At 45.7% G+C, this 25,169-nt stretch overlaps 2 protein-coding genes and 5 non-coding genes across 8 annotated transcripts; 1 reads left to right on the top strand and 6 right to left on the bottom strand.

Moving 5' to 3' along the window:
* Positions 1-12,203: 12,203 nt before the first annotated feature.
* IDH3B (isocitrate dehydrogenase (NAD(+)) 3 non-catalytic subunit beta) lies at positions 12,204-17,139 on the top strand. Of its 2 annotated transcripts, none has more exons than XM_004014386.6 (12): positions 12,204-12,256; positions 12,374-12,454; positions 12,580-12,678; positions 12,770-12,890; positions 14,676-14,736; positions 14,814-14,946; positions 15,048-15,181; positions 15,274-15,376; positions 15,457-15,603; positions 15,827-15,921; positions 16,029-16,089; positions 16,712-17,139. In XM_004014386.6, the coding sequence occupies exons 1-12, from the start codon at positions 12,221-12,223 to the stop codon at positions 16,796-16,798; spliced, it is 1,158 nt and encodes a 385-aa protein (XP_004014435.1). In that variant the 5' UTR covers positions 12,204-12,220; the 3' UTR covers positions 16,799-17,139. The 2 variants fall into 2 exon arrangements, with proteins under 2 accessions (XP_004014435.1, XP_004014436.1); XM_004014387.6 differs by having other exon boundaries at positions 17,003-17,139.
* NOP56 (NOP56 ribonucleoprotein) lies at positions 17,131-22,430 on the bottom strand. Its single transcript, XM_004014385.5, has 12 exons — positions 22,398-22,430; positions 22,154-22,243; positions 21,679-21,793; positions 20,918-21,079; positions 20,566-20,764; positions 20,039-20,226; positions 19,806-19,957; positions 19,519-19,619; positions 19,003-19,151; positions 18,661-18,782; positions 18,341-18,475; positions 17,131-17,597 (listed from the first exon to the last, which is right to left on the bottom strand). The coding sequence occupies exons 1-12, from the start codon at positions 22,398-22,400 to the stop codon at positions 17,223-17,225; spliced, it is 1,791 nt and encodes a 596-aa protein (XP_004014434.1). The 5' UTR covers positions 22,401-22,430; the 3' UTR covers positions 17,131-17,222.
* LOC114117648 (small nucleolar RNA SNORD57) lies at positions 18,545-18,615 on the bottom strand. Its single transcript, XR_003591313.2, has one exon. It is a non-coding gene; the product is annotated as a small nucleolar RNA SNORD57 (small nucleolar RNA).
* LOC114117650 (small nucleolar RNA SNORD56) lies at positions 18,874-18,944 on the bottom strand. Its single transcript, XR_003591315.1, has one exon. It is a non-coding gene; the product is annotated as a small nucleolar RNA SNORD56 (small nucleolar RNA).
* On the bottom strand, positions 19,370-19,455 carry LOC114117664 (small nucleolar RNA SNORD86). Its single transcript, XR_003591329.1, has one exon. It is a non-coding gene; the product is annotated as a small nucleolar RNA SNORD86 (small nucleolar RNA).
* LOC114117656 (small nucleolar RNA SNORA51) lies at positions 20,343-20,478 on the bottom strand. Its single transcript, XR_003591321.1, has one exon. It is a non-coding gene; the product is annotated as a small nucleolar RNA SNORA51 (small nucleolar RNA).
* LOC114117669 (small nucleolar RNA SNORD110) lies at positions 21,233-21,304 on the bottom strand. Its single transcript, XR_003591334.1, has one exon. It is a non-coding gene; the product is annotated as a small nucleolar RNA SNORD110 (small nucleolar RNA).
* Positions 22,431-25,169: the final 2,739 nt, after the last annotated feature.

The following is a 25,169-nucleotide window of genomic DNA, read 5'->3' on the forward strand; positions in this document are numbered from 1 at the left end:
GAAAAAGCAAATTACAACACAGTAAGTGCTGAAAAAAAAGCAAATATATAGAGTATGAAACATTTTATTCTGAAACACACACCCATGCACTAAAAACAATACTTTATTCTGTGTGTGTAAGGGGGAGGGTATACACGCATAGGAAAAAGGTTTCAAAGGAGACAACCAGCTGCATATGGGGAAAGGGCAAAGGATTGGGGCTGTGGCTGGGGTGGTAGGAAACTTTGGCCTTATTTATAATCTATACAATTAAAAAAATAAGTAATGTGATCATTTACCTACAGTCCAATTAAAAATACTCAAGCAAAAGTTTATATTAACAGGAAGGGAGGTGTTGAAGATGGTGGAGGAGAAAGATGTGGAAATCCTCTTCCTCCCCCAAAACATATGAAAAATCAGCTGCACGTGGAACAATCCCTACAGAACACCTACTGAACGCTGCCAGAAGGCTTCAGACTTCCAAAAAGGCAAGCTGATCCCTATAGCTAATCTTAATAAAGTGGTAGGGAAATAGAAACAAGAGAAAAAAATAGAGACAAGGAAAATGGGAGGAATCCTGCACCTCAGGGAGAGAGTCGTGAAGGAGGCAAAATTCCTCTGAACCCTCCTCACAGGAGCTTCGGAACCTCAGAGGGGAAAGCAACAGGTGCTCTCAAGGCAAATGGGAGAAAATTCAGCACAGAGGTTTTTGCTGACCAGCACTTCCAGCTGAGAAGTAGTTTTCATGCCCACTGCAGCAAGTGAGGGTTGGGTGCTGAGGCTCAGGCTTCAGGAATCGGACCCCAGGATGAGGACTGGGGTTGCTTGCCATGAAGTTACTCTGAGGGGCCTAGTACAACATGCAGAAAGAGCCCAGGGAAAAGCCTGGGCCTGCCAGAGAGGCAAGAGATCATCACCACTGGGACCATCTAACTCCAAGTGCTCACAGATTGCAGGACTGTGCCTATGTGAGTGTCATAAGGTGGGATGCGCTGGTTGTGGGCTGTGACCCCAGAGGTGGGCATGCCCATGGACCTACTGCCATCAAGGATGGCACGAGTGTCAAAGGAGGCGGGGAGTGGCATGAGGGTATGGTCTGCGACACCAGAGGTGGCTGTGACGGCTGCCACAGTGGCTGCCAAGCTATGAGTGGGCGCAGGTCACTGTCCACAACTGCCTGGAAGATTGTGTAGCTTGGTTCTTCCAAGGGACCCAGGGTCAGTTCGCCTGGGAGAGCAGGTGACCCACCTCTGACTCTAGCAGCTTCCAGCAGGTCTCTAACTGCCACAGGCACTCCCTCATTGTGTCTGCCCTACCCCTTGCACTCCCTAGCCTGACTGAGCACGTGAGCCCTAATAAGCCTTGGCCTTATTAGGCCCCTCTTGTCTGTGGCCTACACGCAGAGGTGGGGCCAAAACCAAAGCAGAACACCAGGGGCTGTGTGACCAAAGGAGAGGAAGGGAATTCACTCCTGCAGCAGCAGATGCAGCAGATTAAATCCCTGCAATTGGCTTAAGACTGTGAGCTTTGGGGGCAACTGTGGACTTTGGAGCAAGTACAAGTTGGAGTAAGGCCAGATCTCAGTCGGAAATCTGGCCTTATCACCAACATCATATCACCAACATCAGGTCCAGAGACCTTCTGAGAACTTTGCAGTCTGCGGAAAGGAGACCCCAAACCCAGTAAATTAAACAAAATGAGAAGACAGAGAAACATGCAGCAGATGAAGGAGCATGGTAAAAACCACCAGACCAAACAAAGAAAGAGGAAATAGGCCATCTACCTGAAAAAGAATTCAGAGTAATGGTAGTAAAAATGATCCAGAACCTTGGAGATAAAATGGAGGCACAGATAAATAGAATGGAGACAAGGATGGAGAAGACACAAGAAATAATTTACAAGGACCTAGAAGAACTAAAGAACAAGCAATCAACAATGAACAACATAATAAGTGAAATTTAAAATACACTAGAAGGAACCAATAGCAGAATAACTGACTGAGCTGGAAGACAGAGTGGTGGAAATAACTGAAGCAGAACAGAATAAAGAAAAAAGAATGAAAAGAAATGAGGACAGTCTCAGAGACCTCTGGCACAACCTTAAATGCACCAACATTCGACTTATAGGGGTCCCAGAGAAGAAGAGAAAAAGAAAGGGTATGAGAAAATATTTGAGGAATTATAGTTGAAAAATTCCCTAACATGGGAAAGGAAATAGCCACCCAAGTCCAGGAAGCCCAGAAAGTCCCATACAGGATAAATCCAAAAACAGCAACATGCCAAGACACATATTAATCAAACTAACAAAAATTAAGCACAAATAAAAAATATTAAAAGCAGCGAGGGAAAAGCAACAAATAACATACAAGGGAATCCCCATGAGGTTAAAAGCTTAATCTTTCAGCAGAAACTCTGCAGGCCATAAAGGAGCGGCAGGATATACTTAAAGTGATGAAAGGAAACGCCTACAACCAACAATACTCTACCCAGCAAGGATCTCATTGATATTTGACAGAGAAATCAAAAGCTTTACAGACAAGCAAAAATTAAGTGAATTCAGCACCACCAAACCAGCTTTACAACAAATGCTAAAGGAACTTCTCCAGACAGGAAACAAAAGAGAAAGAAAAGACCTACAAAAACAAATCCAGGGCACTTGCCTTTGGCAGTGGCCCACACTCTGTCTGTGGAGTGTGCTTCTCTCTGAGTCTGAATAAATTAATTTCTTACCTAAAAGAAAAACAAATAAACCGAAATCAATAAAGTTAATGGTAATAGGAGCATACATATCAATAGTTACCATAAATGTAAATGGATTAAATGCTCCAACCAAAAGACACAGACTGGCTGAATGGATTGAAAAAAAAAAACAAACTCATATATATATACTGTCTAAAAGAGACCCACTTCAGATCTAGGGACACATACAGACTGAAAGTCAGGCACTGGAAAAAGATATACCATGCAAGTAGAAATCAAAAGAAAGTGGAAGTAGCAATACTAATATCAGATTAAATAGACTTCAAAATAAAGACTGTTAGAAAAGACAAGGAAGGACACTACATAATGATCAAAGGATCAATCCAAAAAGATATAACAATTATAAATATATAATATGCACCAACATATGAGCACCTCAATAATAAGGCAAAGCTATTACCTATAAAAGAGGAAATAGACAGTATCACAATAATAGTAGGGGACTTTAATGTCCTACTCACAACAATGGACAGATCATCTGGACAGAAAATTAATAAGGAAACACTAGCCTTAAATGACACATTGGATGTGATAGACCAATTGATATTTATAGGGCATTCCATCTAAAAAGAGCAGAATACACTTTTTTCTCAACTGCACAAGAAACATTCTCTAGGATAGATCACATCTTGGGTCACAAATCAAGCCTTGGTAAATTTAAGAAAATTGAAATTGTATCAAGCATTTTTTCTGACCACAGTGCTATGAGATTAGATATCAGTTACAAGGGAAAAAAAAACTGTAAAAAAAACCCCCAAACACATGAAGGTTAAAAAATATCCTTCTTAATAGCCAAGGAATTAGCTAACTAAAATGGACTGGAATGGGTGAATTTAACTCAGATGACCATTATATCTACTACTGTGAGCAGGAATCCCTTAGAAGAAATGGAGTAGCCATCATGGTCAACAAAAGAGTCTGAAATACAGTACCTGGATGCAATCTCAAAAATGACAGAATGATCTCTGTTCATTTCCAAGGCAAACCATTCAATATCACGGTAATCCAAGCCTATGCCCCAACCAGTAACACTGAAGAAGCTGAAGTTGAACAGTTCTATGAAGACCTACAAGACCTTCTAGAACTAACACCCAAAAAAGATGTCCTTTTCATTATAGGGGACTGGAATGCAAAAGTAGGAAGTCAAGAGACACCTGGAGTAACAGGCAAATTTGGCCTTGGAGTACGGAATGAAGCAGGGCAAAGGCTAATGGAGTTTTGCCAAGAGAACGCACTGGTCATAGCAAACACTCTCTTCCAGCAACACAAGAGAAGACTCTACACATGGACATCACCAGATGGTCAACACTGAAATCAGATTGATTATATTCTTTGCAGCCAAAAATGAAGAAGCTCTATACAGTCAGCAAAAACAAGACTGGGAGCTGACTATGGCTCAGATCATGAACTCCTTATTGCCAAATTCAGACTTAAGTTGAAGAAAGTGGGAAAACCACTAGACCATTCAGGTATGACCTAAATCAAATCCCTTATGATTATACAGTGGAAGTGAGAAATAGATTTAAGGGCCTAGATCTGATAGACAGAGTGCCTGATGAACTATGGAATGAGGTTTGTGACATTGTACAGGAGACAGGGATCAAGACCATCCCCATGGAAAAGAAATGCAAAAAAGCAAAATGGCTGTCTGAGGAGGCCTTACAAATAGCTGTGAAAAGAAGAGAAGCGAAAAGCAAAGGAGGAAAGGAAAGATAAAAGCATCTGAATGCAGAGTTCCAAAGAATAGCAAGAAGAGATAAGAAAGCCTTCCTCAGCGATCAATGCAAAGAAATAGAGGAAAACAACAGAATGGGAAAGACTAGAGATCTCTTCAAGAAAATTAGAGATGCCAAGGGAACATGTCATGCAAAGATGGGCTCAGTAAAGGACAGAAATGGTATGGACCTAACAGAAGCAGAAGATATTAAGAAGAGGTGGCAAGAATACACAGAAGAACTGTACAAAAAAGATCTTTATGACCAAGATAATCACAATGGTGTGATCACTCACCTAGAGCCAGACATCCTGGAATGTGAAGTCTAATGGGCCTTAGAAAGCATCATTACGAACAAAGCTAGTGGAGGTGATGGAATTCCAGTTGAGCTATTTCAAATCCTGAAAGATGATGCTGTGAAAGTGCTGCACGCAATATGCGAGCAAATTTGGAAAACTCAGCAGTGGCCACAGGACTGGAAAAGGTCAGTTTTCATTTCAATCCCAAAGAAAGGCAATGCCAAAGAATGCTCAAACTACCACACAATTGCACTCATCTCACACGCTAGTAAAGTAATGCTCAAAATTCTCCAAGCCAAGCTTCAGCAGTACGTGAACCGTGAACTTACAGATATTTAAGCTGGATTCAGAAAAGCCAGAGGAACCAGAGATCAAATTGCCAACATCTGCTGGATCATGGAAAAAGCAAGAGAGTTCCGGAAAAACTTCTATTTCTGCTTTATTGACTATGCCAAAGCGTTTGACTGTGTGGATCACAATACACTGTGGAAAATTCTGAAAGACATGGGAATCCCAGACCACCTGACCTGCCTCTTGAGAAACCTATATGCAGGTCAGGAAGCAACAGTTAGAACTGGACATGGAACAACAGACTGGTTCCAAATAGGAAAAGGAGTACGTCAAGGCTGTATATTGTCACCCTGCTTATTTAACTTATATGCAGAGTACATCATGAGAAACACTGGGCTGGATGAAGCACAAGCTGGAATCAAGATTGCTGGGAGAAATATCAATAACTTCAGATATGCAGATGACATCACTGTTATGGCAGAAAGTGAAGAGGAACTAAAAAGCCTCTTGATGAAAGTGAAAGAGGAGAGTGAAAAAGTCGGCTTAAAGGTCAACATTCAGAAAACGAAGATCATGGCATCTGGTCCCATCACTTCATGGGAAATAGATGGGGAAACAGTGGAAACAGTGTCAGACTTTATTTTTTTGGGGGGGGGGGCTCCAAAATCACTGCAGATGGTGATTGCAGCCATGAAATTAAAAGATGCTTACTCCTTGGAAGAAAAGTTATGACCAACCTAGATAGCATATTCAAAAGCAGAGACATTACTTTGCCAACAAAGGTCCATCTAGTCAAGGCTATGGTTTTGCCAGTGGTCATGTATGGATGTGAGAGTTTGACTGTGAAGAAGGCTGAGCGCTGAAGAATTGATGCTTTTGAACTGTGGTGTTAGAGAAGACTCTTGAGAGTCCCTTGGACTGCAAGGAGATCCAACCAGACCATTCTAAAGGAGATCAGTCCTGGGATTTCTTTGGAAGGAATGATGCTAAAGCTGAAACTCCAGTACTTTGGCCACCTCATGCGAAGAGTTGACTCATTGGAAAAGACTCTGATGCTGGGAGGGATTGGGGGCAGGAGGAAAAGAGGATGACAGAGGATGAGATGGCTGGATGGCATCTCCGACTCGATGGATGTGAGTCTGAGTGAACTCTGGGAGTTGGTGATGGACAGGGAGGCCTGGCGTGCTGAGATTCATGGGGTCACAAAGAGTTGGACACGACTGAGTGACTGAACTGAACTGAAAATTGAAAAGCTTTTGCACAGCAAAGGAAATTATAAACAAGATGAAAAGACAACCCTCCGAATAGGAGAAAATAATAGCAAATGAAACAACGGACAGAGGATTAATTTCCAAAATACATAAGCAGCTCACACAGCTCCATTTCAGATAAACAATCCACTCAAACACATGAAAAAGATGCTCAACATTGCTCATTATTAGAGAAATGCAAACCAAAACTACAAAGAAGTACCACATCACATCAGTCAGAATGGCCATCATCAAAAAATTCTACAAACAACAAATATTGGCGAAAATGTGGAGAAAAGCAAAATTTTTGCACTGTTGGTGGGAATGTAAACTGATACAGCCATTATAGAAAACAGTATTGAGATTCCTTTAAAAACTAGGAATAAATCTATCATATACCCTAGCAATTCCACTATTGGGCATATACCCTGGTGGTGGTTTGGTTGTTTAATTTCTAAGTCTGCCTCTTGCGACTCCAAAGTCTGTAGCCCAGAAGGCTCCTCTGTCCTCTGTCCAAGGGATTTCCCAGGCAAGAATACTGGAGTGGTTTGCTGTTTTCTTCTATAGGGGATATTCCCGTTCCAGGGATTAAACCTGGGTATGCTGCAATGCAGGCGGATTCATTACCGACTGAGCCACCTTCCATGGACCATAGTCTGCCAGTCTCCTCTGTCTATGGAATTCGCCAAACAAGAATACTAGCGTGGGTGGCCATTTCCTCCCCCAGGGGATCTTCCCAACTGAGCGATCGAACCTGGGTCTCCTGCACTGTAGGCAGATTCTTTACAGTCTGATCTACTAGGAAAGCCCTTTTCACTTTTTCATATACCTTGCTGCATGCTAAGTCACTTCAGTTGTGTCTGACTCTTTGCGACCCCATGGACTATAGCCCGCTAGGCTCTTCTGTCCACAGGATTCTCCAGGCAAGAACACTGGAGTGGGTTGCCCTTTTCTTGTCCAGGAGATTTTCCCAACCCAGGGATCGAACCCACCTCTTTTTACATCTCCTGCATTGGCAGGCAGGTTCTTTACCACAATGTGGGAGTCTCGGGTTCGATCCCTGGCTTGGGAAGATCCCCTGGAGAAGGAAATGGCAACCCACTCCAGTACACTTGCCTGGAAAATCCCATGGATGGAGGAGCCTCCATGGGGTTGCAAAGAGTTGGACATGACTGAGCGACTTCACTTCTTTACCACAGCACCACCTGGGAAGCTCTGTGAAAACCACAATCCTAAAAATCACATGTACCCCAATGTTCATTGCAGCAATATTTACAACAGCCAAAGCACATGGAAGTAATCTAGATGTCCATCAACAGATGAATGGATAAAGAAGATGTCCTACATATATACAAAAGAATATTACTGAGCCATAAAAGGAAACAAATTTGAGTCAGTTGTAGTGAGGTAGATGAACCTAGAGCCTTTTATGAAGTGAAGTCTCTCAGTTGTATCTGACTCTTTGTGACCCCATAGACTGCAGCCTGCCAGGCTCCTCTGTCCATGGGATTTTCCAGGCAATAGTACTGGAGTGGATTGCCATTTCCTTCTCCAGGGGATCTTCCCAACCCAGGGCTCAAACCCAGGTCTCCCGCATTGTAGACAGATGCTTTATCGTCTGAGCCACCAGGGAAGTCCACAGCGTGAAATAAGTCAGAAAGAGAAAAACAAGCATCATATAGAAACACATATACATGGAATCTAGAAAAATGGTACTGGTGAACCTGGCAAAGAATGGAGTTGTGGACTCAGCAGGGGAAGGCGAGAGTGAAATGAATTGAGAAATTAGCATTGACATACATACACTATCATGTGTGAAACAGATAATTAGTGGGAAGTTGCTTTGTAACACAGGAGCCCAGCCTGGTGCTCTGTGAAGACCTCGGTGGGTGGGATAGGGGGTGGGAATGGAGGTTCCAGAGGGAGGGGATATGTATGTGTGTGTGTGTGTGTGTGTGTATATATATATATATATATATACACATACACATATATATATATATATAAAATTATGACTGATTTGTGTTGTTGTATGGCAGAAACCAACACAACATTGTAAAGTAATTTCCCATCAATTAAAAAAAATTAACAGGAAGAAATAAATTCTATTTTGGGGGGCTCTTCTCACTGAAATCATCCTTCTTATTCTCTGCCGTCTCTGACCTCTTGGTGCCTCCTGCCTGCCAAGAGCATACTCTAGAACCTGGATCCCAGCCTTTTTCCTGCTTCTGCTGATGACATTATCCTAGGTGACTGTCATGGTGACACATTACCCATCCAATGCTGTGGGTCTGAGTCCTCCTCTGCTGCAGTCTTTTCAAGATCTCTTCTGGATCCACTCCCATAGTCTCATCTGGTACTTCTTTTTCACTGGCATCTGCTCCACTTCCAAAGCAACTGGTGGAAACACCCTCCTCTCCTCCCATCTTACTTGCTCAGTGAATTCCACAAGGTCTTCTCTGATTATTTGGGGATCTTTGGTTCTTTTTTTCACCCGTCTATCCATTAGATCTCTTCTGAATGGCTTCACTTCCCTCCTGATCCCATTTTGCCAATACCCTCAATGCTCTTGTACCTCTCTCTGGCAAAATACATCTTTAGATAAACCCAAGTTTGGCTTTCTTCATGAAATCACACATAATCATAACATGATAAATTCATGGTCACCATACCAACAGGGTCCTCAGTATTGCTCATTAATCCCTCTTCATTTCTCTTTGCCCTAGAACTTGAACCGGTCTTACTCACTACTCCTTACTGTACCTCATCTCCTCACACATGTCTGTTCTCCTCACTGGAACCATGGTCATTCTCATCTCCACAGAATAGTAGCTGCCTTGTCCAGCTTTTCTTTGCTAACTGATACATCCAGTCCCCCAGCTGCTTCAGGTGTTGGTCATTAACTGTTCACAACTACCCCTTTCTCTAGGAGGGTTGTCTGTGGCCAATGGAGCCTCCAAGAGCCAAAGGGGCCTGGAAGATTAGGCAATGCAGGGCTGAAGCAGTTATTAAGCCTTGCTTCAAACTGGGACAACCCTGAGACATCGTTCCTGCTCCAGGGCTCCCTAGAATAAGCTAAGGTAGACTCCAGCTGAGGTTATATCTTGCTAAGCTCCATCCCTTGTCTTCTTCTTAGGAAAGGATTCTAAATACATAAACTAAAACAAATAGGATTATAAATAAAACTCATTTATGTTAATAATAATATTAATGCAACCTTTTAATATAGTGCCATGCATGATGCTTTATTCATGCATTAAATAACAAAATCTCACATTAGGTCTGCTGCTGCTGCTACTGCTAAGTCGCTTCAGTCGTATCCGACTATGCAACCCCATAGACTGCAGCCCACCAGGCTCCGCTGTCCCTGGGATTCTCCAGGCAAGAACACTGGAGTGGGTTGCCATTTCCTTCTCCAATGCATGAAAGTGAAAAGTGAAAGTGAAGTCACTCAGTCGTGTCCAACTCTTCTCGACCCCATGGACTGCAGCCTGCCAGGTTCCTCCATCCATGGGGTTTTCCAGGCAAGAGTACTGGAGTGGGTTGCCATTGCCTTCTCCACACATTAGGTCAAATAATATTAAAGTAGTGATCAGAGTAAATAATATTTCAAGATAACTGTGACAAATGAAATGCAGCATGAATTATAATTCCTATTAGTGATAAAATCAAGGGTATTACAAATAGCACTACACTATCACTTTACATTCATTTAAAAAATACATTTATTTATTTGGCTGAGCCAGGTCTTAGTTGTGGCATGCAGGATCTTTCTCTTGTTGTGTTGCTTGGACTCTGGAGAGTGCAGGTTCAGTAGTTGTGGTGGTGGGCTTAGTTCCTCTGTGCATGTGAGATCTTAGTTTTCCAACCAGTGATCAAATCCATGTCCTCTGAATTGCAAGGCAGAGTCTTAACCACTGGACCACCAGGGCAGTCCCTCACTTTACATTCATAATGATAGGAAACACTAAGTTTCAGTTAAAGGTCATTGAGAATAAAGAAGGGATTTTTAAAAAAAATTTTCCCCATCCAGGTTCATGGTACTGATTTCTACTGATGGATACCTGGAGCTCTGGTTAGGACCCCTGAACTGGAGTATTTATAGGCCTAGGAAAGTGACATTCAAATCATCCAGCATCACACTAAACACTAATATATGCTTCATAACAACTCAAAGGAACAAGATGGTTTAACTTCTCTCACTTGCCCAAGAGTCTGGTTAGGGAACTATTCAAGGGTCCAGACTGAATTTCCCTATTCTCAGGTAGTATCAGTAAGAGATGCCTTAATAAGAACTCAAAGTCCAGGAGAGCTCACCAAACTCACCAGAATACAATGACCTGGAACAGTGATGATCACATTTCCCTGGCCTGAGTCATTTGGTACCATTCATCAATTCCTTTCACTCTTTTGACAGCCACACAGCTTGATATCATGAGCAGATGTTGTTTGTCAGACTGGGCTCAGATTTGTGCAGAATTTAGGTATGGAAATAATGTAGTCGCCCTCAATGAAATTAATATTTTCTGGGATGAAAATCAGATTATCAGAGATTAGACTAAGATGGCACATCTCCTTTCCCACCCTCAATTTCCTAAAGTAATGGAAAACATAGCTTTGAGAAATTGTAAATCTCCCACTTTTTCTCTACTAGAAAGAGCAATGTTTGGAAGAAAAAACAAATGGTGGCAAATGGCAACAGCAGTGTGTAACTTGGGACTAGGGAGTCTATGAAGGCAAGATGGTCCTGTTCTCTGGTTTTGATTCTGGAGATGGAGGAGTTTGTCACATTAATATTAACATTGATAATTATATTATCAATTATAATATCAATTAGCTATGTTATTAACAGCCTTTTATTGACACAGAACTTTTCATGTGTTCAAGTTTCTTACACATTTATTTTCTAATTTAAATCTTTTCACCTCACAACAGTAGAGAATGCCCTGCCTAAAGGAATGCAAAGAAGAGGCACAAAGCCTGTTCTTGGTCCCCAAGATTGGAACCACTGCATTCTTTCCCTTGGGCTGGGAGAATGCCTTGCACGTTTTTGGAAGGATTAGGTACATAAATCACAGACAACCTAGTTAGCGGTTCTTAAATTTGTGTGTTTCATCTGAAGGAGCCTGTTGAATATGCTTTCTGGGGACCCAATCCTGAAATTTGGATTCAGCGAGTCTGGAGTGACGTAAGTCTGCGTTTTTAACAAATGCTCCATGTCCACTTGGGTCAGGTGCTTTAGGCATGTGACTGAAATTTAGAAAATTGGTCTGAATTTTCCTTTTAGGGTCACACTAGATTGAGATAATTTGTCTCTAATTACTAACCTGCTCAGGGGAGTTCAATCCTGGGCCACACTATTAGAAAACAAAGGTCAGAGCAAAGAATAAGATCACCTAGGAAAAAACAATGAGGAAACTTGATTAATACAGATTAATAACTGCGCAGGCTCGGAGACTGAAGAAGCCAGGCGCACGCACACCTTCATCTATGCATTGTGTGGTGTTCATTAACGTCTTCAGTGTCGGACACACCATTGTTCAGCGAGAATTGATGAAAAGAATAACAAATACGAGGACACAAAAACATATAAGACATATTCTCCAGTACTGTTTTTCAACTTGCCCTTAAACTTAGGTCCCCGTTTGATAGAAATGAAACCTCATATTCGCCTTTAATATTATTTTCAAGTTTCAACATAAATACGGTGACTGAAAGTAAAGTAATACATAAAGCAGCTCTCTGCCGCATCAGGGGGTACCGGAAGAGGTGAGCCCAAGAGGATGCCAGCGGAGGAAAACCACCGAGTTAGCTGTTTTGGTTGGAGGAAATAAGAGGTACCGCCCAACATCCCTGCCGGGCCGGAAATAGGGGCCCCGGGCCGCTCCAGCTTCCGGCGTCACTTCTCCGCGACTTCCTGCGAATGACATGGCTGCCCTCAGCCGCGTCCGCTGGCTGACCCGAGTGAGGCCCGGGACCCAAGGGCAGGCGGGAGGGCGGGGGGTTTGTACCGGGCTCACAGAAGTACTCGGGGCCTGAGGCGCCCAGATCCGACTTAAAAGGCTTGTGTGTCTGTTGCAGGCACTGGTCGCCGCTCCGAATCCCGGAGCATGGAGGAGCCTGTGTACCTCAACCGTGGCGCAAGCCTCCTCGCGGACCCAGGTAAGCGCAGGCCCGGCTCCGGTCTCGCCCAGGCCCCTGACATCTCCTCTCCTGGCCATGCCCTCCACCCCGCCCCAGAACCCCTTTCCTCGCCCCAGCTCTAGCTCTGCTGCCCCTGCTCGCAGGGCGAGGACGTCAGGGTGGAGGGCGCCTTTCCCGTGACTATGCTGCCAGGAGACGGCGTGGGGCCTGAGCTGATGCACGCTGTCAAGGAGGTGTTCAAGGTTAGTGGCCTGGGGCGTGACGGGGCGATTGCTTGAGTCGGAAAGGACTTACTCAGTTCTGATCCTGCGATGTTTGGCACTGTTCTTGAAGGCTGCCTCTGTCCCAGTGGAGTTCCAGGAGCATCACCTGAGCGAGGTGCAGAATATGGCATCTGAGGAGAAGCTGGAGCAGGTGCTGAGTTCCATGAAGGAGAACAAAGTGGCCATCATTGGTATGTGTGCCGAATAAATGCTCATTAAGCTTCCCTCAGCACACACCGATACATTAACTCTTCTGAGTTCTCACCACTGATTGGTAACCATCAGTGGGAACCCAGTTGGAAACCCAGGAGCTGAGGGATCATGTGCCTCATGCTCTATGCAGGAAGGCTTTATGAATTTGTAGTCTGTCGTGGGGCTACCTCGTGGGTCATCGTGCTCAGTCCCGTCAGACTCTTTGCTTGGACTGTAGCTCGCCAGACTCTTCTGTCCATGGAATTTTCCAGGCAAGAATACTGGAGTGGGTTGCCATTTCCTTCTCTAGGGAAATGGTCCTCAAGTCTTGTTAATTGTGTCTCAGAAATGCCATTTCTAGCTGCCTCTTTTCTGTCTGTCCTTCCGCTTTCCTACTATAACTGCCTCATTAGACTTTTTGGCTTTCAGTTCTGCCCCTACAGTCCATCCTTTACAGCTCTTCTCTTGGAAAGACCACCATGACTTTGCCAGTCCCAGCCATAGGGTAGGAAAGTAAGTTCGTTATGAGTTTTTCTGCCTTTGTTTATGCAACATGTGTTCTGTTCTTTGGTCACTCCAGACTGTGTTAGTTTCCAGATAATGTGTATTGTCTTGACTTCATCTGTTCCTTCTGCCCACAGTGTTCTCCTTTTGGCTCCTTTTGGTTCCTCCTGTCAGAATCTTCCTTACTCACTGTATTAGTTTCTGAGTGCTGCCACACATTACTATAAACTTGGTGGCTTAAAGTAATAGAAATTGTATTCTTTCCAGTTCTGGAGGCAGAATCCCAAAATTACGGTGTTGGCAGAGCTTCACCTACAGACTTGAGGGGAACCTTCCCTAGCCTCTTCCAGCTTCTCTGGTGGCTCCTGGGAGCTACTGGCATTCCTCAGTGTTTCTTGCCTTGTAGGTGTGTCACTTCAGTCTCTGCCTCTGTCTGGATCTGGTTTTCTCCACTCTGTGTCTGTGTATCTGTTTCTCCTCCTTTTCTTGTATAAGGACTTGTTACTGGGTTTAGAACCTACAAAGATCCCGTGGGAATCCATCTCAAGATCCTTTACTTACTATCTCTGCAGACACTGTCTTAACAAATAAGGTCACATTTACAGGTTCTGGGGGTTAAAACATGGACATATCATTTTGGGGATCACTATTTAACCTGGTACACTTACTCAAACTAAGGTCTGGCTGAAGTGCCAGATGTTCTGTGATACTTCCTGGTACTGCCAGATCCCTCTGTGCATCCTTTTCTTCTCTGTGCTCCTGTGCACGCTGGTAATACCTCTCCCATGGTATTTATCATGTCCTTCCTATTAACTTCCTTCTCCCAGTGCATTGTTTGCCCCTTGAAGACAGGAGTTTGTGTTGTTATCTGGTTGGTATTCGTAGTGCCTGGCACATGATATGTGTTGGTTGAAAAGATGTCACATATGTAGACACAGAAACATCAAGAAGGGTCACAGATCTAAGTTGTTTCTCAACCTATTTAATCCAGGCCCTTTGAGAACATGAGAAAATTTTTTTCTGTTCTCCTCTTAGGTCATTTTGAAGTTTCAGCATACATCTCGATGACTAGAAATGAAACACTGGACACAATGTTTCTGGTTTTAACTACATTATTCTTGTTTGCCCCTTGCCTCCAGAGACATTTAAGGGTCACTTACTTGGGAGTGTGAGGTGGGAGTCTGGGTTGCATTATGTCACCAAGGGCACATCACTCCAGGTTTCCTTGAACTTGACCTGTGCTTGATTCTCTCCTCCCAACCTTTACTTTGTTTATGCAGGAAAGATCCACACCCCAATGGAGTATAAAGGGGAGCTAGCCTCCTATGATATGAGGCTGAGGTAGGTGATGGGAGGCTGTTGGTGAGTGGGGTACTGGGGCACCAGGCACAGTATTTATGGCTCTGCCTTATCCCCAGGCGGAAGTTGGACTTGTTTGCCAATGTAGTCCATGTGAAGTCACTTCCTGGGTACAAGACTCGGCACAACAATCTAGATTTGGTGATTATTCGAGAGCAAACAGAAGGGGAGTACAGTTCTCTGGAACACGAGGTGAGGTCCTAGCAACTGTGGGGAGCAGGCGTGAAGAGGGGAGAGAGGCCTAGCTCCTTCGCTTCTTTCCAGTGTCACCCAGCTGCTTCTCTCTTATGCAGAGTGCAAGGGGTGTGATTGAGTGCTTGAAGATTGTCACTCGAACCAAATCACAGCGGATTGCAAAGTTCGCCTTTGACTATGCCACTAAGAAGGGGCGGGGCAAGGTCACGGCTGTCCACAAGGCCAATATCATGTGAGGGACATAACTTTGCATGGGGTAGGGTCCTGGGAAGGTAGCCCCCAGCACTCTCCCAGCTGAATCTGTTCCCTTTGGCCCATGAACAGGAAACTGGGGGATGGGTTGTTCCTGCAGTGCTGTGAGGAAGTTGCTGAACTGTATCCCAAGATCAAGTTTGAGAAAATGATCATAGACAACTGCTGCATGCAGGTAAGGCACTCCCAGTGTCTCTGTTCTCAGTGAGAAGCAAGGCAAGGGCTTGGATTCATGTCTTTTCTCCATGCCCCCAGCTGGTGCAGAATCCTTACCAGTTTGATGTGCTGGTGATGCCCAATCTCTATGGGAACATTATTGACAATCTGGCTGCCGGCCTGGTTGGGGGAGCTGGTGTGGTCCCTGGTGAGAGCTACAGTGCAGAGTACGCAGTATTTGAGACGGTGAGTGAGGGACCTCCTCCCTCAGCCCTGTGTGTGCCCTTCATCTGAACCACATATCCCCGACAACTCTCCTCCAGTGCATCCCCCTGGCCTGCTCTTGTCCCCCCAACCCTTGCATCTTCTCAGTGTTCCTGGCCTGACCTCTCATGTAATACGCTTCCCTGACCTCAGATTCTGCAGAATGTCTGCTGCTAGTGACTCTGGCCTGCTCATCTGTCCACAGGGTGCCCGGCATCCATTTGCCCAGGCAGTGGGCAGGAATATAGCCAACCCCACAGCCATGCTGCTGTCAGCTTCCAACATGTTGCGGCATCTCAAGTAGGTCACTGCCAGGCTAGGATGGTGGCTGGGTGGTTTGGGGAGCATGGGTAGGGGAAATCAGGAAGACGACATGCGGGTAATTTAGTTTCTGTCCACATTGGCAGTCTCGAGCATCACTCCAACATGATTGCAGAGGCAGTGAAGAAGGTGATCAAAGTTGGCAAGGTGAGTTTAGAAAGGCTGTGGGGTTTAGGGTCTTGGCACTAATTTCTGGGAACCTGAGTTGGGGCCTCCTTTCCCTCCAGGTCCCCAGAGCCTCTGCTCTTTCCCAAATCCTGTCAGGGCTGTTCATTTCTCTTCTCTTGGCTGTCTCATTCTCTTGATCATCTTTGCCTCCTAGTTTCCCATCTGCTGTTTCCTCTTCCATCCCCTGGCAGATCTTGTAGCTTCCTATCTAGCGTGGGGGGAGATGGAGGAGCAGAGGGAGATAGCTGACAGGATGAGGCACCACTTTCTCCACACCTGGAAGCCTATCCTTATCTGCCACTCCCCTGCAGTTAGGTATCTTCCTTCGGTCTGACTTGCATTTCCCATCTCACTCATGCTGAGCTTCTTAACCTGCTGAGGCTGCAGCAGAGCAGGAATAGTGGCTCTGGCCCTCAGAAGACAGAACACAGGTTTGTGCTTTTCCAAACCTGGCTGCCTCCTTGCATCTCTGCCGCATCGCATCTTGTTTTCCTGGCCTTGTCACCCTCTTTGGATTCCATTTCCATCACATTGCCCTGCCCCTCACCTTCATGGGCTCTCTTCTCTTCTTCACCACGGTTATTGCCGGTGGTGGCTGTAGGTACGGACTCGAGACATGGGCGGCTACAGCACCACAACCGACTTCATCAAGTCTGTCATCGGCCACCTGCACCCCTATGGGGGCTAGAGCCCTTTATTCCCTCCAACCTCACAAGGACCATACACCTCCCTTCAGTACTGTGGACCAGAGAAGAGCCCTATACCTCTAGACCATAAATCTTCTGGGCAGAGCCTAGGTTGTCGGGAGCTGGCTTCCTTAGGGAACAGTTAGGTGGTGGGGGGTTAGGGATGGGGCCCAGGCCACAGAGATGATAACAATTCTCCCCTACAGGTTCGAACTTCTGACATGGGTGGTTATGCCACCTGCCAAGACTTCACTGAGGCTGTCATTGGTGCCCTGTCCAACCCATAGGTCCCACCCACACCCATGTTAAGGTATCCAATAAAACATGGTATGACTCTTGTGAATTTGTTTTTATTTTTATTGGGCTCTAGGGGATGGGATGGGGAATGCCTCTGTTGAGTTATGCCCCACTAGGAAGATGTCCATTCTAACTTTCCTGGGATAGCTTTCGGAGCTTTTTCTTTTTCTTGGAGCCGCTGCTCTTGCTGGCAGCAGCCTCTTCAGGTCCACTGCTGAGTGGCTCCTCCTTGGAAGACAATTTCCGCTTTTTCTTGGGGACCCTCTTGTTTTCTGACTCATCAGGGTCAGTAACTGGTTCCTCTTTGGGAAAAGATTTCTTCCTCTTGGGAAGACTTCCAGTACCAGCTGTCTCTTCAAGATCACTACTAACTAGCTCTTCCTTGGAAAAAGATTTCTTTTTCTTGGGTTTGGAAAAAGAGACAGATGGGTCTTCCACTCCATTCTCCTGAAGAGCCTCCTGGGGCTTTTGCTTTTTCTTCTTTTTGGGTCTTTCACTTGTCTCCTGATGGCAGAAAGGGAAGAATGGGCATGAAGCAGTGTCATCTGTTCTATGTACACATACTCGTGTTAGAATTCCAGCTGTTAAGTACTCAGGGAACAAAGACTAGTGAAAATGGCATTAAAATTGCCCAGTGTTTCTGGGATGATTTTTAATGAAATGGCTCTAGCTTTGGAAATCCATGTCAAATCAAAGGTAACCCATCCTGCCCCCCGTCACTTAAAAGGTAGAACACACAATTATCCTTAGGGAATTTACAGAAAAACCTCACCATGCTGGTCACAAAAAAGAATCACAATGCCAAGTTCCAGAGGGGACCCTGAGACACCGGTACTGCTGACAATCCTAGGGAGACTGATTCGATGACAGCAGCACATTGGAGCCCTCCCTGTTCCTCAATCCCAGTATGAGATGCTGTCATCTCTAGATACTTCTGAGAACAAGCAGAGCAGTCTGCACTACCCCTGGTTAAGAACTCCTGGAAGGCAGCAGAGGCAGAACACACTTGCCCAGGGAATGAACAGGTGTTGCTACAGACCAGCTCTCTGGGCTCTTGGAATATTCAAGTTCTCTCAGCACCTATCTCCTTCCTATAGAATCAAGAGGTAGATTTTGATACTTTATTTCAATCCAAAAGCATGTACTCTAGACCCTGACTTGAGATGCTATATTCTCTGTTCTGCTGCTTTCTGTCCTACAACCTAAGATCTTTACCTAGGGCTGAGGGCGGACAGTTTACTACTGACCTCACACTCCTCCGGGGCACTGCTATTTTCTGAAGAAGCCAGGGCGATTGCAGCCAGCCTTTTCTTTTCCTTCTTCAAGCGTTTCTTCTCCTGTTTCTCGAGCTTCCTAGTGATCTCAGCAGCCGCTTCCTCTGCCTGGCCAAAGAAAGATGCTGAAAAGGCTCGAAGACTTCTGGTTCCCCAGGTCTCTCTCATGGTTTTGTTGGATCAGGCTCATTAAATCAGTTTTTTGCCTCCACTCTACATGGTCAGGTTAAGACAGTTCATCACCTCCAACAGCCAGCTCTTATTCTACCTGACCCAACCCGACCCAAACTGACCTGAACCATTGCCTCCTTCATGACATCCAGATTCTTTCGGGGAATCTCTCCAGTCTCATAGAAGGACAGCCGCTCCTCAACTTGTTCTCGAAGCTTCTCCCCAAAGACACTGGTGGGCACCTCTGGATGTGTTTATATAAGTAAACAAAGCACATCAGCCCCTAGAAGGACAAACTATTAGTTCAACCTCCAGTATTCCCTCTACCCTCAGCTTTACTCAGACCCAAAGTATCAACACTCACTAGGTGAACTGCTGTTGACGAAAAATACTGCCATCATTGTAGAAGCTGCTAGGGTAGTCAGCCTCCCCACCCTCCCAACTGCCCACTCCCCCACTCATACCAGAGAAGCAATCGATTCGTGAGGCAATACTGCATTTGTTTGCCAGGTATCGGGAGATGCGACCTTTGTTCTTGGCAGCTGCTCGACCAATGAAGGTAGAGTGGAAAATGAGTCCGTACTTTGGGGTGTTACCCCTTGTCTTCAAGGCTCTGGGAGAAGAATATTCAGCGGAGACTTTTAAGATCAGAAATTTCAACGGTGTTAGCTAAGACAGTGCCTCCCTTCCCTTTCCCCGCAGTTTCCAGAGTGAGCCTCAGGCCAGGTTGGGTTTCTACCCCACCTCATGCCAACCCACCACTCCCAGAGGCAGAGGGAAGGCATCCAATGTCGCTGACCTGGAAACTTGGTCCCTTTGCTGGGCCCAGGGAATCACTCAGACACCAGGACTGGCCATCACCCCCATAGCAGAGGCCTGTATAGGTCAGGGAGCCCTGGTCAACCATCACTGTGATCCCCAAACAAGCAAGTGGGCACCAGAAGTGGCACCTGAGTGTGAGCAGGTGCCCTCACTGGTACCTGAACAGGGCCTTTTCAGCCCCAAGGATCTGCACTGTGGATGCTGGATACTTGGCCAGATTGGTGAGACTGCCAGCGTGAGCAATGAGACGTGCACCTACCTAGAGAAAGAGTCAAGGAGTCAAAGAAGCTGGAATTGCCAATGTACCAACTGCATAACGTGCTTCAACCTCCTCCCCATCAAGTTCAACCGGGGAAGATATGATAGGTCATGAAATACAACAACAATATGATGACTATAGATGGTAATCCCATAATCCCCCATCTTTTGGTTTCCCATGACGCACCGCTTCCCCAATTAGGGCAGACAGGCTGGGCGCTACTTGGCTCATCTTGGATCGCAGGTAAGTGTGCAGACTTTGGCGGTACTCTGACAAAGACACCACACGACTGGAGAAGCTCTCGATGTTTATCAAGTCAATGGCTGATATGTCCATGCCTAAAGAACATCAAGTATGAATGCAGAAGCCCAATATTCAGAGCCCCATACCTTATTTTCACTGCTAGCCTCTGTACTGACCCATGGAAGACCGCGAGGCATCCAAAATAGCCTTAGCCTTGGCTGCATCCATTGTCAGCTCCTCCAGCTTCTCCAACTTTTCTTCATTAAGCTCCTTCCGGTTTCCAATGAACTGAGCAAGGCGGCAGTACGTAGCATTGTCATTGATGATCTTTACCAGCTCAGGAAAGTGATACCCATACCACTCCCTGCAAAGAACACAATCACTCCCTGGCCCAGTTGCCATGCTTCAAAGCTACACTCAGCCCTCTCCACATCTACTTTATCCCTGGAGGAAATCGGAACAAATCAGATCCCAAAACCTCCATGTCTCCCCATTCACAATACAGACCAGGTAAAGGGCCTGCCTGGGCTGAGGTGTATATGGGGTGGGTTTACTCTGCCTCCTCTTTCTATACAGTCAGTGTAAGAACACAGCCTGTGGTAAGCATCAGGAGGCCCAGCTCTACCAGTCCTGATTTCAGGATTCAAAATTAGCTAACCCACAGACCCAAGACCTTGTTTCTCAGGTCACCCCTGCACTTTACCTGACACGCATGGAGAAGGTATTGATATCCTTATCCAGCTGGTCCAGGAGGCTAATGGACTGGATAATCATATTGTCCACTCGGTTCACATTAAACTTAACTTTGGCACGAGAATAGCTGTGTCCCAGCCCCAGTTGGGCTTTACAAGCAGACAAATCGGTCAGACCTTTCACCAGGTTGTGGAAGTGCAGACGAACTCCTAGAAGAGGGTGAGACTGTGAGTAAGGAAAGGCTCTGAGCTAGTACCTGCATGCATAGGTACCAGACAAGCAGGAGGGCTTCTAAAAAGCAACCCGCTAGGTTTCCAGAACCACCGCCCCCTCACCAGCTCCAGATTTCAAAACTGTCTCACCTCGAAGGATCTCGGCTATGACACCTCCAGTCTGGCAGTTGTACCCTAACTCCTCTTGTATAGCCGCACCTATCTTGGGGTCCCCAACCCCCAGAAGTACTTTCTTCTTTTTGGGTGGCAGGTGAGTCTCCAAGAGCAGGCGGAGGTCCTCATGAACAACACCTCAAGGCAAAGAACAGAGCTCCCACTAACATGCTGAAGGACGTTTAAATCGTAAAAAGAGATCTTGTCACCTCAACTGCTGATCAGTGAGACTGATCTTACAGAGTATGCTAAGATGGCCTGTGCCTAGAGCCCTCCTCTTACTCAGAGGCTTTGCTCAGAGACATGGAGACATCAGTGATTACACTCACTCAGGGGATTGACAGACTCAAGTCATCACTGCAAAGCCAGCATCAACCATAGGAGAACAGAACTCAGGCCCCATAACCTAAGTGTAAAATATATTATTGAAAGCTTGAAACACACCCTGGAGCACAATGGATGTATTTAGTACCAGATCTGCCTTCTGGGACTAAAACTTCCTCCAGGCTTTTGGCATCAAAATTGCCCTTTGCAATCAACTGAACAAACTAGCAGAGAACCACATTTGATTGGATCTACCATTATACCAGCCCCTCAACCCCAGCCTGATTTCACTTAAAAATCATTACTACAGTGCCTACAAGAAATAAAGCGTACATCCTAGGTTGTTAAAGGGTTAACAGTAGCAAGAACTACATCTAGGCTCATCTCTCTACAATATTTAGTGGCCAACTCACCTTCAGACACAGCGTTGGCATTTTCCAAGGCAACTTGGGACGAGGAAAAGGGACAAAAGGCCACAAGACGAACGATGTTGTGGAATTTGCCAAGGTTCAGCACGCACTCCTCCACCTGGGGGGAGAAAGGTGATATTCTTCCCTCCCTCTTGCCTCTAGGGGGCAGTAAAGCAGCAGCAGCTCTTGGACCTGAAAGCACTCTTAGGACCAACCGAACACTAAAAATGGACAGATCATGGGTCCCAAATCCCGGTTCCGCTTCATTGGTATGGGGTGGAATCTGGGAAGCTTACTTTTTAATGCTTCTAACGCAATTCTAATCACGAATGCAAGTAAGGACCACCTACTTTGGAACTGTCAGGCCCAGCGCACCTCCCAACGCGCGGCCGGCCACGTGGGAGCACGCGGTGCATGCTGGGGCCCGCGCGGCCCGAGGGGCTGCGGAGCCGCTGGCTAGCCCACCATGTCCACCCACCTGCGGCAGCAGAAGGCTGATCTCCTCCACCTCCTTCAGCGCCAGAAGCGCGTAGCCGACCGCGTGCTCGAAAAGCACGTGCAGCAGCACCTGAAAAGGGAGCCGGGACACCAGAGTAAGCGCTTATCTCACGTTTGCCCAGCCCCGTCCCCGGGGAAGGCCCTGGTCCCGGCCCACGCTCCAGCCCAAACCCAGGCCTAAACCACGGCCTCCACCTCGCCCGCAACCTACAACCACTCCTCACCATGGCGCTCGCTCCTAGTCCGGCTCGCACTGTGGCGAGCGCGCTCTGGCGCGCGGAACCGGGCTCCAGAGGCCACGCCCCCGCCTCGTCGGCCAATCGGAGGCCGGGGACGGTACCATCCCTTTCCTCGGGAGGGGTCGCCCGGGGTGGTACGGCCCGCAGGCGGGGACAGGGGCGCGAGCGCCTGCAAGTCGGCCTTTTCCGGTCTCGGCTGCGGCGTGGTTGCTTGGTACGCGCCGGCCGGAACGGACCCTGCAGGCTGCAAAACGGTTTGGAAAGGCGCGCTTTTCTGGTTCATTCACTCTTGTTTTCATCCTGTAAATTACAGGCAGCAGAGCTTGGTGGGATCCGGGCTGGAGGCCCCCGCACTGATCGCGGCCACACTTCAGAGCAGAAACTGTTGCGGAGCCCAGTCTCCGCAGCGCTAGGCATCTCAGGACCTAGGCCCCGCCCCACGTCCCCAGGATACCAGGACCCGCTGCGTCCCCACCCAGCAATAGGGGTCTACCCTCTGCCGGGCCAGGGTTCTGCGCTGGCTTTCCTCATCACTGGGGCGGAAGCTGGGCCTGAGGCGCTGGCGCGGACTTTGAAGTCGTGATTCCCATTGCTGACTTGGTGCTTTTCAGTTTTATTTTTAAAAATAAAGGCTTCAGGCGCTGAAGTAGGAAAGAAAGATGATTCCCATCTTTTTCCGGTTCGGTTTATTGTTCCCTGCTTCGGCAGAACCTTCCTTCTGCGGGGCCAAGTGTCACTCGCCCTGGTGCACTGCCCAACTTAGTACCCTGTTAGTTCCAAGTGAACGGGAGCTGCTGTCGTGTCCTCTGGGCAGCTTTAAGGCACTCAGGAGACTGTTTTGAAATTATTGATACTTTTGCTTTAATAATGTCTGAGTTACAAGTCCAAAACCTGGTTACCCCAAAATGGTATATGTTGGTAAATTAAAAATAAATCATCTTAAGGGGGTTTTTACAACTTAAAATTCCCACAACTAGCGTGCATTTATAAATTCAAGGTATTTTCTAAAGCAGTTCAGTTATTTGACAAGATTCAAGTACTGAGCTCTTAAAATCTAGTAGATTAAATTTTAATCATAAATCTTAATATCATAGTCTTAATATTGCTTACATGTGTGCTTACATTTTGTTGCCTGTATCCACTTACAATCGTGAGTTCAGACTCCATCTCATGTTTTTAAAATGGAATTGGATCAGTTACTCCATCTCATGTTTTAAAATGGAATTGCAAAATTAATCTGTTACATGAGAATGTTAAAGCATTATAAATGCCACATTAAATAGAAGTTTCCAAAATATATTGGAACATATTAATGCTATGACTGATTTACTTGATTACTTCTATACTTAATCCTAAATATTCCTGGGTTACAGGTGCTTGTCTACTAAAGTAGGGAATTTCAGAGGAGGAGAGGTTGGAATCTATTAATCGGTTTGCAGAATTAATTTAGACAGTCTTGGCCAGCATTAAAAAAGTAGGATGAAAAAATAAGGAAATACTAGTCCATCACATAGAGTAAGGAGTATTGATTTGTAAACTTTTTGTTTTAAACAAATATATATATATACCATATATATGTTATGTATATGCACATTTCTGTGGATTATGTACCAAAAGCCTGAGAGTCACTGAGCTGAAAGTTTACCTCATGGCTTTAGATAGATTTGAGTCCTCTGGTTATAAAGGAACTGTGTTAAAGCAGTTTGCTAACTTAGAGGGGTAGCTGAAGAAAAGTACACTTCAACTAGTGAGGTAGAAAAGCTTATAATTAGATAAGTGAAAGTGAAGTAGCTCAGTCTGCCGACTCTGCAAACCGTGGACTGTAGCCCACCAGGCTCGTCCGTCCATGGGATTCTCCAGGCAAGAATACTGGAGTGGGTTGCCATTTTCTTCTCCAGGGGATCTTCCCGACCCAGGTATCAAACCCAGGTCTCCCACATTGCAGGCAGATGCTTTAACCTCTGACCCCAAAGTTCGGTGATTAACTTAAGGCTGTGTTGTAAGCAGCAGAGCTCAGATCTGAACCCAGGTTTGCTGACTCTGATTCATATTTACTGCTACTTAACCATTTTACTGAACATAGGCCAGGTGTGACACAGGTGTGGTACCTGGCATATAGTAGGAACTCAAGGAATATTAGTGGGCTTTTTTTTTTTAAATCCCGTTTATCAGTGAATAGAGATAATTTTTTATCACAGTATTTCATTTTACCTATTCTCAGTTGAGTCCCAGTTCTCCCATCACTTCTCATAAAATTACTAAAACCCCAATTTTTATAAACCCAGCTACTCTGATTCATTTCTAACATTAACTTACACACATAGCTGAGTTTCGTTTCACATGGTAAAACAGTTACGCATTCTGTTTTTCAACTTCCAGTGGCAGTAGATAGACAGTTCACTGATTAAATGTTGAAACCTGGAAAATATGTTCAGTATATAAACCTGCCAGTTATTGGTATCTTTTTTTTTTTTTTTTAAAATTTAAACAGGGTTGCTAAGAATCTTTCAGGTTTCCTCTGTCTTCAGGTCTTTCCAAAATGGCAGTGGGGTTTGTGGGAGCACTCTTATATCCTAGTTGCAGGGGAAGAGGGGGCATTTCTCAGTTCTCTGTGCTTAGGATCTGGTGCTGTGTCTTGGGATACCATCAATCCCTGCTATAAAATGGCTGCTTTGGACTGGTCCCTGGACCTGTACACTTTTGTCCTCTGAGCCACACTGATCTTAGCCAGATACTTGAAATCTCTGAGCTGTATCT

This window comes from Ovis aries, chromosome 13 (assembly GCF_016772045.2).
Source record: "Ovis aries strain OAR_USU_Benz2616 breed Rambouillet chromosome 13, ARS-UI_Ramb_v3.0, whole genome shotgun sequence".
NCBI lineage: Eukaryota > Metazoa > Chordata > Mammalia > Artiodactyla > Bovidae > Ovis > Ovis aries.